Raw genomic sequence first — 15,975 nt, 5'->3', positions numbered from 1 at the left:
AGAAATGCAATCCTTCCACAAATTGCTGCAGATTTCAGTGCTGGGTCATCACCAAGTGTCAGTGTGTAAACCATTCAATGAAACTCATTGATATGGGCTTTTAGAGCCGAAGGCCCACTTGTGTACCCTTCATAACTGCAAGGCACAAAGCTCTAAACCTCGCCTGTACCCATCAACACAGACATTGGACTATTGATGACTGGAAACATGTTGCCTGGTCAGATGAGTCTCATTTCAAATTGTATCAAGTGGATGGATGTGTACTGGTATGGAGACAACCTCATGAATCCATGGGCCCTGCATGTCAGCTGGTGGGGGTTCTGTAATGGTATGGGGCATGTGCAGTTGGAGTGATATGAGACCCCTGATACGTCTAGATACGACTCTTGACAGGTGACACATATGTAAGCATCCTGTCTGATCACCTGCATTCATTCATGTCCATTGTGCATTCCGATGGAGTTGGGCAGTTCCAGCAGGACAATGCGATGCCGCACATGTCCAGAATTGCTACAGAGTGGCTCCCGGAACACTCTTCTGAGTTTAAATACTTCCGCTGGCCACCAAACTCTCCAGACATGAAAATTATGAAGCATATCTGGGATGCCTTGAAACATGCTGTTCAGAAGAGGTCTCCACCCACTTGTGCTCTTACGGATTTATGGACAGCCCTGCCGGATTCCTGATGTTAATTTCCTTCAGTACTACTTCACACATTAGCTGAGTCCATACCATGCAGTGTTGCAGCACTGCTGCATACTTGCATGGGCCCTTCAAGGTAATAGTAATAATTTGCGTATGGCATTGGTGGCTGGGAGACCCCTCGCGGGGCGGTTCGGCCGCCGCTCCACAAGTTCTTTAACGCCACTACGGCGACTTGTGAGTGAATGAGGATGAAATGATGATGAAAGACACACAACACCCAGTCATCTCGAGGCAGAGAAAATCCCTGACCCCGCCAGGAATCGAACCCGGGACCCTGTGTGGGGAAAGCGATAACGCTACCACTACCCACGGACACCCTACACGGTATTAGGCAGGTGTACCAGTTTCTTTGGCTCTTCAGTGTATTTCAGTATATTACTTACAAGGGAACCTCCCCATCGCACCCCCCTCAGATTTACTCATACGTTGGCACAGTGGATAGGCCCTGAAAAATTGAACACAGATCAATCGAGAAAACAGGAAGAAGTTGTGTGAAACTATGAAAAAAATAAGCAAAATATACAAACTGAGTAGTCCATGCGCAAGATAGGCAACATCGAGGATAATGTGAGCTCAGGAGCGTCGAGGTCCTGTGGTTAGTGTGAGCAACTGCGGAACGAGCGGTTCTTGGTTCAAGTCTTCCCTCAAGTGAAAAGTTTAATTTTTTATTTTCAGACAATTATCAAAGTTAAGGCACTCACACATAATCAACTTCGCTCTCCAAAATTCCAGGACATGTTCAGGTTTGCTTGGACATATGCATGATTTGACGGTCTGCACACGGAAAAATTCAAAAACGTTAAGAACATTTGACAGAGCACAGGGAAAACTGTGCGACTGTGAAACTGTTGCATTCATTTGTTGCAGTTCATGTGACAAACTCTTATGTTTTCATCACTTTTTGGGGAGTGATTATCACATCCACAAAAAAAACCTAAATCGGGCAAGGTAGAAGAATCTTTTTACCCATTCACTAAGTGTACAAGTTAGGTGGGTCGACAACATATTCCTGTCATGTGACGCACATGCCATCACCAGTGTCATATAGAATATATCAGACGTGTTTTCTTGTGGAGGAATTGGTTGACCTATGACCTTCCGATCAAATGTTTTTGGTTCCCATTCGAGAGGCACGTCCTTTCGTCTACTAATCGCACGGTTTTGTGGTGCGGTCACAAAACACAGACGGTAAACTTATTACAGTGAAAAAGAGACGTCAATGAACGAACAGACAGATCATAACTTTGCGAAAATAAAGAAAGTAAACTTTTCACTTGAGGGAAGACTTGCATCAAGGACCTCTCGTTCCGCAGCCACTCATGCTAACCACAGGACCACGGCGCTCCTGAGCTCACATTATACTGGATGTTGCCTATCTTGTGCATGGACTACTCAGTTTGTATATTTTGTTTATTTTTTTCATAGTTCCACACAACTTCTTCCTGTTTTCTTGATTGATCTGTGTACAGTTTTTCAAGTCCTATCCACTGTGCCAACTTATAACTAAATCTGAGGGGGGTGCGACGGGGAGGATCCCTTGATAGAGAAACTCAGGTTTTATGGAATTGAAGGCTATACACACAGATGGTTTGAATCATACTTAATGAACAGAAAGCAAAAAGTTATGCTGAATAATGTTGGGAGGGTGTTAAATTCTAGTGAATGGGGAGTTATCACAAAGGGAGTCCCACAGGGTTCAATTTTAGGTTCTCTGCTGTTCCTTATTCATGTTAATGACCTCCCACTTAACATTCCGCAAGTGGAACTAGTACCTTTTGCAGATGACACTTGTTTTATAATAATTCCCAACCCAGAAAAAGCAGCTGAAGATGTAGTTAAGGATGTCTTTCAAAGAATTATGAAGTGGTTCTCAGAAAATGGACTCTCCCTTAATTTTGAAAAAAAATTCACTATATCCAGTTCTGTACACTCAATAGAGTCATACCGACAAGTGATGTAGCATATGAACAAGCTCAGTTAACAGGGCAGATTTCTCCATATTTTTGGGTGTTCACATTGATGACATCTTGAACTGGAAAAAGCATATTATTGAGCTTCTCAAACAACCAAGCTATTAAAAAAAAACACACCCTACCATACTTTGTTTATTTCCACTCAATAATGTCTTAATGTCTTATGGAATAGAGTTCCACACAATAATGTCTTATGGAATAGTTTTCTGGGGTAACTCACCACTTAGACAAAGTATTGATTGCACAAGAGAGAGCAGTGAGAAGAATTAGTGGTGTTCACCCAAGGATGTCATGTAGGCACCTTTTCAACTGCACCATCAGAGTACATATATTCGCTAATGAAATTTGTTACAAATAATCCCTCTCAATTCAATGAAGAACAGTGATGTTCATACGTTGAAGCTGTCAATGCTCAAAAAGGAGTACGTTATTCAGCAACAAAAATCTTTGATCATTTGCCCAACAAAAAAGTGTCTGGCAGGTAGCACATCAAGTTTTCAATCTAGCTTAAAATCATTTCTTTTGCACAACTCCTGCTACTCCATGTACGAGTTTCTGCTTCAGAATTTTTTTTCTTTAAATTAATTGTACCTCTAAATGTAGTTGCATGTGTAGAACTAAAAATTTCAGTAATATTAATATTAGCACTATTCATGTGTGTATATATCTTGTAATCTGACTTGTTCCACATCATGTTGTTGTTGTGGTTTTCAGTCCCGAGACTGGTTTGATGCAGCTCTCCATGCTACTCTATCCTGTGCAAGCTGCTTCATCTCCCAGTACCTACTGCAACCTACGTCCTTCTGAATCTGCTTACTGTATTCATCTCTTGGTCTCCCTCTACGATTTTTACCCTCCACGGTGCCCTCCAATACTAAATTGGTGATCCCTTGATGCCTCAGAACATGTCCTACCAACCGATCCCTTCTTCTGGTCAAGTTGTGCCACAAACTTCTCTTCTCCCCAATCCTATTCAATACTTCCTCATTAGTTATGTGATCTACTCATTTAATCTTCAGCTTTCTTCTGTAGCACCACATTTCAAAAGCTATTGTCTTCTTGTCCAAACTATTTATCGTCCATGTTTCACTTCCATACATGGCTACACTCCATACAAATACTTTCAGAAATGACTTCCTGACACTTAAATCTATACTCGATGTTAACAAATTTCTCTTTTTCAGAAACGCTTTCCTTGCCATTGCCAGTCTACATTTTATATCCTCTCTTCTTCGACTATCATCAGTTACTCTGCTCCCCAAATAGCAAAGCTCCTTTACTACTTTAAGTGCCTCATTTCCTAATCTAATTCCCTCAGCATCGCCCAACTTAATTCCACTACAATCCATTACTCTCGTTTTGCTTTTGTTGATGTTCATCTTATATCCTCCTTTCAAGACACTATCCATTCCGTTCAACTGCTCTTCCAAGTCCTTTGCTGTCTCTGACAGAATTACGATGTCATCGGCGAACCTCAAAGTTTTTATTTCTTCTCCATGGATTTTAATACCTCTTCCAAATTTTTCTTTTGTTTCTTTTACTGCTTGCTCAATATACAGATTGAATAACATCGGTGAGAGACTACAACCCTGTCTCACTCCCTTCCCAACCACTGCTTCCCTTTCATGCCCCTCGACTCTTATAACTGCCATCTGGTTTCTGTACAAATTGTAAATAGCCTTTTGCTCCCTGTATTTTGCCCCCGCCACCTTCAGAATTTGAAAGAGAGTATTCCAGTCAACATTGTCAAAAGCTTTATCTAAGTCTACAAATGCTAGAAACGTAGGTTTGCCTTTCCTTAATCTTTCTTCTAAGATAAGTCGTAGGGTCAGTATTGCCTCACGTGTTCCAACATTTCTACGGAAGCCAAAGTGATCTTCCCCGAGGTCGGCTTCTACTAGTTTTTCCATTCGTCTGTAATCGTGAAAATGATCTACGGAACATGACATAAGTAAAACTATTGTCTGTTTAGGGTTGTTTTTAACAGAGGGAGGAAATGACTCTTCCAGAAGTTTAGGTGGGAATCACTCTTTATGTGCCTGGCAACTGCTCAATGCTTCAGCTGTCTGTTGAGTGCAAATGTATCCTCATACAAAGGTTTACAATGCATTTTTATTTTTGCATACAGTAGTCGTTTAATGTGCCTATAATGCAAATTTGTGCACACTGCAGGTCATTCTATAGACGGTTACTTATATAGTAGAAACAATACCTGCTTCCAGAATACAGATCATTTTTTAAATGTTAATGCTAATCACTTCATCACAGCTACTTCAAATATCATGAATCACTTGGAAGTAGCACCGTTTGAGCCATCCTAGCCTTACTTCAACCAAGTCAGGTTCCTGTGTGGTGAATACCAAGAACAGCTTCAGTGGTTTTGCAGTTTCATAGTGATTTGTTTATTTTACTGTTAGTGAATGCTGATTATCTGGGCCTCTAACACCTGCTTACATTTTAATACATAATGACACTGTATAATGCATTAGACACACGTGCTGTGTCACAAAGGCCTCTTTTTACAATTTTCCATGCATTATGATCTTCAATTGTACACACTGATGTTGGTCCTACATGTTTTCTAATGTCATTCATCCACCTTAAATTGCGTCCTTGCCTTAGCAATTTTTTACCTCTTGGAATCAAGCAAAGAACTTCTTTGGTTGATTTTCCATCCTGTCACATTCCATTATCATTATACATAACTAAGCTGACTTTAATTTTTATGTCAGACTGTTTCATTATTCAACTTCCACACACATTTAAAGAAGAATTTGATGCAAGGGAGTAGGAAGATGAAGAGAACTTCAAAAATAATAAAGATTTATGTAGAAAACTTTTTAATGAACATAAAAAAGAATAACATGTCTGGACAAACACAATCATTCAGGAAGATTCATGTCAGCACTTTGACTAAATAACAATTCATATCCCAGACCCCCATTAATTAATTACAAAAGTAATCAAGAGCCAGGCTGAAGTAGTTTCTCTATTTCACTGATGATATTGCTTAGTAGCACCTCATTGTCACTTTTACCATCAATTGATATAGCTGTACACGAACGCTGAAAAAATTTGTATCACAAATTAGCAAGCATCAACAGTTGGACAAGTCAAGGAGAATATAAACAATTTAAAAATATGAGAACAATTTCCTCACTATATGTTAAGCTATATGACAAGACCCATCTCAATTACTGGTTGAATGTACATTCATCAATGAAGTATGATGAATAAAAAAGCATGTCAAAAAATTAAAATAGTACGGCATTACTTTATACAGATACTTACACCCACCTTAAGTAACAAACATATATGAGATCCATCAACTGATCGGCTGTACAAAGATGCTGTATTTTCAATTTGTTCCACAAGAACAAAATTAAAGTGGAAACAGATCTGCGATATCATCTGAAATAATAACAGAAATGTGTGCACTTATGTCAGCAGAAAATTATCTGAATTCATTGCATGTCTCATAACATATCACACACAAATTTCCCCATGTTACAAAAACTGAGCAAGATCTCATTGGTGACCCTTCTAGATGGATGACAGTTCAAATCTGGAAGTCAATCAAATTTAGATTTTCCAGGGTTTCCTTAAAGTACTTACAGCAAATGTTGGGATGTGACCTTTGAAACGCAAATGGATGGCTGATTTAGAAAGACTACCCAACAAATAAACTGCACAACATGTTTTATCTGCCAAAATGTGGGAACTTAAGACTCAAGGGGGCCAAAAATCTTCATGGAAAAAAAAGTAAAACAATAACAAAAATAATGACTGTATATTCAAAAGTGAGGCTCAGAATCTGCTGCTGGATAACATTCAATACTGTGTTGCTCCACTCCTAGCATTGTAACATGCTGGAAACCTTGGTGTGCTGACCACAAAGTAGATGAGATGTTGCTTCTCTGCTCACATTTGTCTCACTCTTTGATTATCACTTTTCTAATGTCATGCAGTGTGTGAGGTATGTTTCTGTGACAAAGCACTGCAAGTTTTAACTGACTTCAAGCATGATGAATCAGGGATTTGGTTGAAACCCATCCCCAGGGAGGAAGCAGTTCACAAGGTGCCCACAAAGTGCTACTGCATGATGATATTTAAAGACCAACACATTGCCAAAGTCTTGACTGTAGAGGAGGACAACATGTTGGAGGATCCTGTATCAACACTGCACAGCCTTCAAATTATCCTTGATACAGATGGCATCGTGGTCTATGGGTAGTAACTAACTATTAATCCAAAAATCCTGTGTTCCATCCCAGTCACTGCATAGGTTTTGAACAATGATGATCAGCTACGGTACCCGAAGATTTCCTGTATAAAGAATCATCATCATCATCATCATCATCATTCAGCCTACAACTTGTGGGGGTGGTAGGAAGAAGGGTATATAGGTTCAGGCGATCCTCTTGCCCCTGCAGTGGCAAAGAGACTCTAAAAGGAAGACAAATTAGATTAGGATTAGTTAATAGCACGAGTCCCTCTCATTTGTATCTTTAGGATGAGACTGCCAAAGAGAAGGTGACCACAACAACAAGAATGAAAACAAAAAGCGCGCGCGCACACACGCGCACGCGCACACACACACACACACACACACACACACACACACACACACACACACACACACAAACTTCTTTCATTAGTAACATTAATAACTTCATTTCATTGTTCCCAGTCTATCTATTTAGATTCCATAATTTCATGGCAGTATTTACAATTAGAAAACTCCATCCCATCCGTATAATGTAAGCATTACTGTCACTTAATAAGTAGAGAAAAGCATAATAAAAACCAAACTGTATTAGCACACAGTAACAAACAAGGTCAATAAAATAAATAAATACATTTGTGTAAAATCAGTGGCAGGAAGCACTAGGAAGTTGCGAAGTGCTACCAGCAGGCCAGCTAGCAGAATGACAGTGCATAGAGTGTTAAAAAGAATGGGATACCATGGTCAAGTAGCTGTTCACAAGTAACACATTACTATCGTGAATACAAAGCAAAGCTTGTGATGGTGTGCAGAGTGCTCCCACTTGACAGTGATTGGCTGAAAAAGTGTGATCTGGATTGATGAATTACGCTATACCATATCTGACCGAAGGATTGGCATTTGGCAAATGCCTGGAGAACATTACCTGTCATTACGTATAGCACCAACAGTGAAGTATGGAGAAGGTCTTGGTACTGTACGAGAATGGTGTGGTCCCCTTATTGTGCTTAAGAGAACACTTAATGTGAAAGTATATGAACACGTTTTCCAGTATTGTGTACTGTATACTGTAAAGGAACAGCTCGAGTACAACAACTGATTGGATCAGTTTGATAATGCACCCTGTCATAAAGCAGCACCTGTGGGACAATTGTCTGTGGACAACAACATTCCTGAAATCGAGTAGCCTAATCAGTGTCCCAACCTGAACCCAACAGAACTCCTCCAGGATGAGACAGAATGTTGATTCTGTTCCAGACCACAGCATCCAAGATCACTACCTACTCTGATTTCGGCTCACTGGGATGAACGGGCTGCCATTCCTCCACAGGCATTAAGACATCACTTGAAGTGTTCCCAGCAAAGTTCAAGCCATCATAATGGTGAAGGCTAAACACAAACCATACTAATGAGACCATCTCATTTGATTACTATCTGTAGAGGCATTTTAAACTGTGCCCACCTCGATAGCAGAGGGTAAGTGTAGCTGGCTGCAATGTGTAAGACCTGGGTTCAATTCCCAGTACTGCCAAGGAGTTTTGCTTGGTGAGAGGACCACTACGGGGTGCACTCCAATTCGTGATGCCAACTGAGGAGCTACTTGAATGAGAAGTACCAGCTCCTCAGTTTGGAAAGGTGTCAAAAGGACTAGAAGAACAGTGTGCTGACTGCATGCCCCTCCATACTGCATCCGCATGATGCCGCAAGGCAAACGATGACATGATGGCTGATTGACATCCCTTGGGCCTTCGAGGCATGGATGAGGAGCTTTTTACCTTGAAACTGCATCCATGTTGTAACTGTTTGGAATGTTTAAGAAAAGCCATTGAGTGAATGGTTTGGTGCAGTAAGATAGTATACACAGTTCATATTCCAATGGTACAGCAAGCGTGACAGTTATCAGTGTAGGAAGTAGAATCTGTTAGCAAACAGAATAAACGTATTTAGTCTTACACTTATGACACTTGCAATTAAGAAGTAATGAACTTCTGAATCAATGTGTATACGGCTCATTTTTATTCTTTACATGCCAGGAAACTATTTCTGAAAAATTGCCACTCTTTCAATATAGATGCCAGCTGTTATCATTTTGTTAACTCATTAATAATGCAGAAAGCATTAGAGAGATTTACTCAGGGAGATTCCAAGTTAGCTAGGATGTTTATAATCTCAGGGAGATTCCAAGTTAGCTAGGATGTTTATAATACTTCTTTTAGTTTAGGAAGTACATGCAATCTATTTTGCTGCCTTCTTTAGAAGTTATTATTAAAGCATCATTCAGTATGTGAGGAAGTCTGTGAAATCTGATAGAAGCTTTAGTTAAGAGACAATTGGAAAAAAAAAACCAAGTTCCTTTATATGGTAGAGCTAAGTATTGAAATTAGTTGACATATTTAAGTAAATGTATTATTTGAAAAACAGTGCACCAATAAAATTAAGCTTAATATTATTTGATGTTGCATCACATACATACATTCATTACAGCACACAAAATAGTGTATTCAGATTCAATCTTGGTATTTTACCTGAGCTGTGTCTTGCATGATATTCTTAAGATGAAATGAGTTGTGGTAGGGAAGCTGCCCACTTGTAAGTAGATCAGACACTGTATCTGCTCCACATACTCTGGCTATCATAAAAGTTGAGCATGGAATGTTGACCCAGAAGTCCAGCTTCTCATGTGATGACATGTCATCAGGTGACTGAAATTGGGTACACCAGGGAATAATAAATGTTTCTTTGCTTAAAATTTACTTAATAGTTAAGTGTATAATATATTTCTAATGTCATATTTATGATATCCCTGAATGTAAAATACAATGGTATAAACCTAAATGATAATGGTTACCTGAACCATGTAAGTAAGGGTTCCCCGTAATTTATGAGACTGGTCAACACTAAGTACTCGGAAAAATAGCTGCAATTCAGTTGAGCCACTGGGAGGTAAGGTCAAATTAAGATTTAACCCATAATCATCATTTAGCTCCTAGAAGTCAAGAACGCCACATTAGTAATAATAACTGAAACATGTGAAAAAAATTAACTGCAACAGGAATCTCAGTAATGGTGTTTTTTGATCAGTGAACGTTTACATTAGCATCTTTCATAAATATAGCAGTAACTTCAAAATACACTCCTGGAAATTGAAATAAGAACACCGTGAATTCATTGTCCCGGGAAGGGGAAACTTTATTGACACATTCCTGGCGTCAGATACATCACATGATCACACTGACAGAACCACAGGCACATAGACACAGGCAACAGAGCATGCACAATGTCGGCACTAGTACAGTGTATATCCACCTTTCGCAGCAATGCAGGCTGCTATTCTCCCATGGAGACGATCGTAGAGATGCTGGACGTAGTCCTGTGGAACGGCTTGCCATGCCATTTCCACCTGGCGCCTCAGTTGGACCAGCGTTCGTGCTGGACGTGTAGACCGCGTGAGACGACGCTTCATCCAGTCCCACACATGCTCAATGGGGGAAAGGTCTGGAGATCTTGCTGGCCAGGGTAGTTGACTTACACCTTCTAGAGCACGTTGGGTGGCACGGGATACATGCGGACGTGCATTGTCCTGTTGGAACACCAAGTTCCCTTGCCGGTCTAGGAATGGTAGAACGATGGGTTCGATGACGGTTTGGATGTACTGTGCACTATTCAGTGTCCCCTCGACGATCACCAGAGGTGTACGGCCAGTGTAGGAGATCACTCCCCACACCATGATGCCGGGTGTTGGCCCTGTGTGCCTAGGTCGTATGCAGTCCTCATTGTGGCGCTCACCTGCACGGCGCCAAACACGCATACGACCATCATTGGCACCAAGGCAGAAGCGACTCTCATCGCTGAAGACGACACGTCTCCATTCGTCCCTCCATTCACGCCTGTCGCGACACCACTGGAGGCGGGCTGCACGATGTTGGGGCGTGAGCGGAAGACGGCCTAACGGTGTGCGGGACCGTAGCCCAGCTTCATGGAGACGGTTGCGAATGGTCCTCGCCGATAGCCCAGGAGCAACAGTGTCCCTAATTTGCTGGGAAGTGGCGGTGCGGTCCCCTACAGCACTGCGTAGGATCCTACGGTCTTGGCGTGCATCCGTGCGTCGCTGCGGTCCGGTCCCAGGTCGACGGGCACGTGCACCTTCCGCTGACCACTGGCGACAACATCGATGTACTGTGGACACCTCACGCCCCACGTGTTGAGCAATTCGGCGGTACGTCCACCCGGCCTCCCGCATGCCCACTATACGCCCTCGCTCAAAGTCCGTCAACTGCACATACGGTTCACGTCCACACTGTCGCGGCATGCTACCAGTGTTAAAGACTGCGATGGAGCTCCGTATGCCACGGCAAACTGGCTGACACTGACGGCGGCGGTGCACAAATGCTGCGCAGCTAGCGCCATTCGACGGCCAACACCGCGGTTCCTGGTGTGTCCGCTGTGCCGTGCGTGTGATCATTGCTTGTACAGCCCTCTCGCAATGTCCGGAGCAAGTATGGTGGGTCTGACACACCGGTGTCAATGTGTTCTTTATTCCATTTCCAGGAGTGTATGTAGCTGTACCAAACAGTTGAGCATACTCTCTATCTTGTTAGACACTTTTTTTATTTTGCTGTTAATGATTTAATTTCTTTAATAGATAAGTTTTACTTACTGGTTTTATTAATTTCACCAAAGATGTATTGCTGACTGAGAAACAAAATTCTTTCAAGAGAGAAGGTGACTGATTCTTCAACACTACAGTTATAGCCACCTCATCAGTTTCACACAGGCTCGTTCCATACACCTGCAAAACATAACATTGAATTGCAGTAAATGATGCCGAGAGAAAATTTCCTGCGAAACAGTCATGATAGCTTTCCCTGAATATTACGAAAAGCTGGTGGTTCAGGCACCACACCAATGATAGAAATATACTATACTCATTCATAACATAGAAACCCAACCTCTTTGAGGATCTTCACACAAATACTGGGGTCAGCAATCAGTAAACGAGCACCTAGGTGCAAAGGTCTTGGAAAATGAGGAAAAAGTGTGTATGTTCAGCAAAATAATAACAATACACACTCATTTTGCAGTTGGTATCTTGAATATAAAAGATATCACACAATATATTCCAAAACTTCAAGAAATTTTGATCATACATTAAGGCTGCCAGTGACACAAAAATCAGTCTGTAGACACTTGTGGATGAGACACGAACCAAAATAGAAATCTACTGCCTGCTGAATATTGAATATTGTCTTCTTTTGAAGGAAAGAGGAGTGACACAGCAATCAGTAACTACTGGCATTGAAAAGCAGCTTAAATCATTAATCCTGAATAAGCCCCCAGAGCCTCATGGAGTCTCTATGAAGCTCTATATGGGATTTGCAAGTGAATAGCTTAACACTTGGCAGTAATTGGCCACATATCCATTGAGGTCTTATGTTTATTATTGTATGCCACGTGTGTACGTGTGTGTGTGTGTGTGTGTGTGTGTGTGTGTGTGTGTCAATAAAACCATTTGGAATCATATGCTTAATGACTCATAGCTGTACCATTTAAAAAATGTGCTCTCCTCCACCACCTTCCTCCCCCAATCATCACAGAGAAAGTGTAGTATGTGGTGTAAATATGACTGGAAGAGCAGCCTGTGACCACTGAAATATATTTAAATTTATAATTTTATAATACCATTCACTTCTCCAATCAAGGCATCCACATATCTGATCTTTGTGTTAAAAGAGCTGTTATCTGCTGTCAAATAGTGTCACAGGTTGCATCCAACAACTCTCCATAGAAATTGTCCATGTCTTATTAATTGACAAAAAACCAACTGATGTTGAAGTATAATCCTTTAAAATGTCTAAAAGAAAGAACAACAACTGTGACTGGTTACAGTAATTTTTATTTTAGATTGACATGTTCACAAAAAAATGGTTCAAATGACTCTGAGCACAATGGGACTTAACATCGATGGTCATCAGTCCCCTACAACTACTTAAACCTAACTAACCTAAGGACAGCACACAACACCCAGCCATCACGAGGCAGAGAAAATCCCCGACCCCGCCGGGAATCGAACCTGGGAACCCATGCGTGGGAAGCGAGAACACTACCGCACAACCACGAGATGCGAGCTGACATGTTTACATGGGGGGGAGGGGGGGGGGGGAGCACAGTCCATAACTCGCTTAAAAAAAAAAAAAAAAAAAAAAAAAAAAAAAAAAAAAAAAAAAAAAAAACCACAAATCCCATCTATGAAAAAGGAAGTAGAACTGATCAACATAACTACTGTCCTATAGCAATCACATCTATTTGTAATAGAATCCAAGAACATGACTTACCAGGAACATAATAATATCATCAGTGAAAATCAGCATGGTTTCCAGAAACACACATCATGCAAAACTCAACTCATATTCTTTACACATAATATTCTCAGTGTTAAGGATAGAGGCAAGCAGGTTAATCAGGTTTCTAGGTTATTGGAAAATGTTTGATACAGCTGATCTCAACACTTCTCGAAGAAAGTAAATTCCTACAGGACGTCTAACAATATTTTTGGCTGGACTGAAAATTTGCTTTTAGGCATTATTCAGTATTTTACCCTGAGTAAAATGCCATCTATAGACAATGAAGTAATATCTAGTATGCTTGAGGGGAGTGTAACAGAACCACTGCTTTTTCAGGAAATACCTTAATAATGTAGTAGATAGTAGTACTGTTTTTTTTTTTTTAACACTCGAGTGGATGGGATCCACTTCAGGTCAGACTAACAGGGGGCATCATGTTTGTACAAAGAAGGGTGTCGTGAATGACCACAGGCTTTAATGAATGGAAATAGGGTATAAAAAAATGTTGACAACTCCTACCTGGAGGACACTGAAGAAAGACACTGTACATCTCGAGAGAACCTGCTTAGATTAATTCAGAACTGTTCTTCAAGCCAAAAATTATAAATATATCTGAAACACCTTAGTATCTATCCCACAGTGCTCATACAGATAAAATTAGGCAAGTGACAGCTGCCTTTAATAATGATACTTCCCCCTATACTAATATCATTTTTGAGAACATATAACTTGTGATCATATGTTATAATAAGATTTTTTGTGTACAGGGAATCAGTGGCTTTGAAACTGTTATAAAATCAATAAGTGCAGGTGTTTGAAAGGATGTTAAAAACATGGGAAAGTATTGTTGCTTGGTACCATAAATAATGTTAGAAAGCTGCAACAAAAGAAAAGAGAACATTACAGATTTAAAATGACGTCAATGCAAAAACATACCAAATGACAGCAATGGGTGAACTATTCAGTGAATTTGGAAGGAAAATTTTACTGACCAATCAGATTAAACATCTCAAGCAGTTTTAATGTCATGTAAAGCCAGTAAATGGTTCAAAATCATCTTTACAGTTGCTCACTTATCACGTTCATATCAGAACATGATTATGATGATAAAGGTAATATCAAAATACTGAATTTGTTCTACCAAAATTGTATCACTGTTTTCAATCATTGTGTGAGTGCTGAAATGACAGATATTGAAGTAAATTACCATGGGCTAAAGTAATCAACTAAAATCGCTTAACACTGGAAAGACATCTGGACTAAATAAGACACCTGTCAACATGTTCTACATTTAAGCATTATGATATTTTTGTAGAATGAAGACCTTCTCTCTGAACATTAATGTGGATTCCACAATCAGAGATCTCGCAAAACCCGTCTTTTATGTTGTTTGACTTCCAGAAGGCATTCAATACAATTGTGCACCGTCACTTAGTGAACAGCACTTTAACCAAGTACTGGACCAGATCTGTGACTGAATTCAGGAATTCGTAGCTAACATTCCGTTCTTGCAGGGACAAAATCATCAGATGTTGAAGTAACTGTGGGAGGACACCAAGGGAGTGTTGTAGGGCCCATTAATGTTTACTTGTTTGAATGGAATCTTATTGAGAAAGGAAGAAAAGTTATGAAAAAAAACCCAAACATGATAATTTTTCCATAACATGGCATAACATTAATGGGTTTGGCTACAAATGACAGATGAATGGCAATACAACAGCTATGGTGAGAGTTGTACATTAAACTAATGCAATGCAATGTCATGTCCATGACCACACAAGTTTGTCACTCAACACTGGTGGCACTGTTAGTTAGTTAAGCCCATCCACCATGGCAAGGTCATATGACACTGGAAGGAAAAATCAGTTTTTATTGTCCTGAGGCCAAAAACCACATAAAAAAACAACAGTGACATCAGTTTTTAATTGTCATGACACTGGCGCAAGAAAAGTTCAGTACGCTGTCTACTGTTTTCTGCCGCAAGTAGAAATCGAAAAACTGAATGTTCCACAACAGATTGAAGAGTCTCAGTGGTCATGTTCAGAATGCGTTGTGCAATTTGTACCTTCAATTCAGCTACTTTTGTAGTTGGAGCACTGAACGTGGCATCTTTCAGTTAACCCCACAGCCAAATGTCACACATATTAAAATCAGGTGATCCAGACAACCAGGCTGCAGGGAAATGATGGCTGATAATTGTAGAATTTCCAAAATGTCTTCGCAGCAGCTGCTTTACTGACTGTGCAATGTGCAGAGTGCAACCTTGCATAAAAGTGATACTACCCACATATCCATGCTGTCAAAGGGTTAGAAAGATGTTGGTGCATGAAACACACTTGCAGCATTCACCAATGACAGTACATGTACCAAGGCTCACAGGATCCATCTTCTCTAAAAAGTATGGCCCTGCAATAAACAATGCTGTCAACCCACACAACACACTTACCTTTGCAGAATGAAGCAGTACCGGTTAACGTGTGAGGAGATTTTCCATTTCCCATATTCTGAAATTCTGTGTATTGACATGTAAATGGTTTTCATCTGCCCACAGAATGTTCCATGGCCATTCATTGTACACCTCCATGAGAGGTCTTTGTCTTACTGGCAAATCAGCATGAAGCAAATTCTGAACAACAGTAATGTTGTGCGGATAACAGTTCAGGATGTTTTGTAGAACTTTATACACTGTGCTCACAGGCATGTCCAAAGTTCGTGCAATGCTCTAAGCACT

The 15,975-nt window shown here is 40.4% G+C and overlaps 1 protein-coding gene across 2 annotated transcripts in view; it reads right to left on the bottom strand.

Annotated features, from left to right (window-relative positions):
* Window positions 1-5,501: 5,501 nt before the first annotated feature.
* The window catches only part of LOC126298835 (AP-3 complex subunit delta-1), a 234,114-nt gene continuing 223,640 nt past the window's right edge, over window positions 5,502-15,975 (bottom strand). Inside the window, exons 24-28 of one of the 2 annotated variants that reach the window (XM_049990312.1) lie at window positions 11,561-11,692; window positions 9,752-9,889; window positions 9,429-9,605; window positions 5,970-6,089; window positions 5,502-5,743 (exon numbers count right to left, since the gene is read on the bottom strand). In XM_049990312.1, coding sequence (XP_049846269.1) covers window positions 5,642-5,743; window positions 5,970-6,089; window positions 9,429-9,605; window positions 9,752-9,889; window positions 11,561-11,692 — 669 coding nt within the window. In that variant the 3' untranslated portion in view covers window positions 5,502-5,641. The remainder of the gene's footprint in view (window positions 5,744-5,969; window positions 6,090-9,428; window positions 9,606-9,751; window positions 9,890-11,560; window positions 11,693-15,975) is intronic. The other variant, XM_049990313.1, reaches the window with a different exon arrangement.

The sequence above is a fragment of the Schistocerca gregaria genome, chromosome X (assembly GCF_023897955.1).
Source record: "Schistocerca gregaria isolate iqSchGreg1 chromosome X, iqSchGreg1.2, whole genome shotgun sequence".
NCBI lineage: Eukaryota > Metazoa > Arthropoda > Insecta > Orthoptera > Acrididae > Schistocerca > Schistocerca gregaria.
The sequence above is the reverse complement of the archived record's forward strand: the minus strand, read 5'-3'. Positions and strand labels throughout refer to the sequence as shown.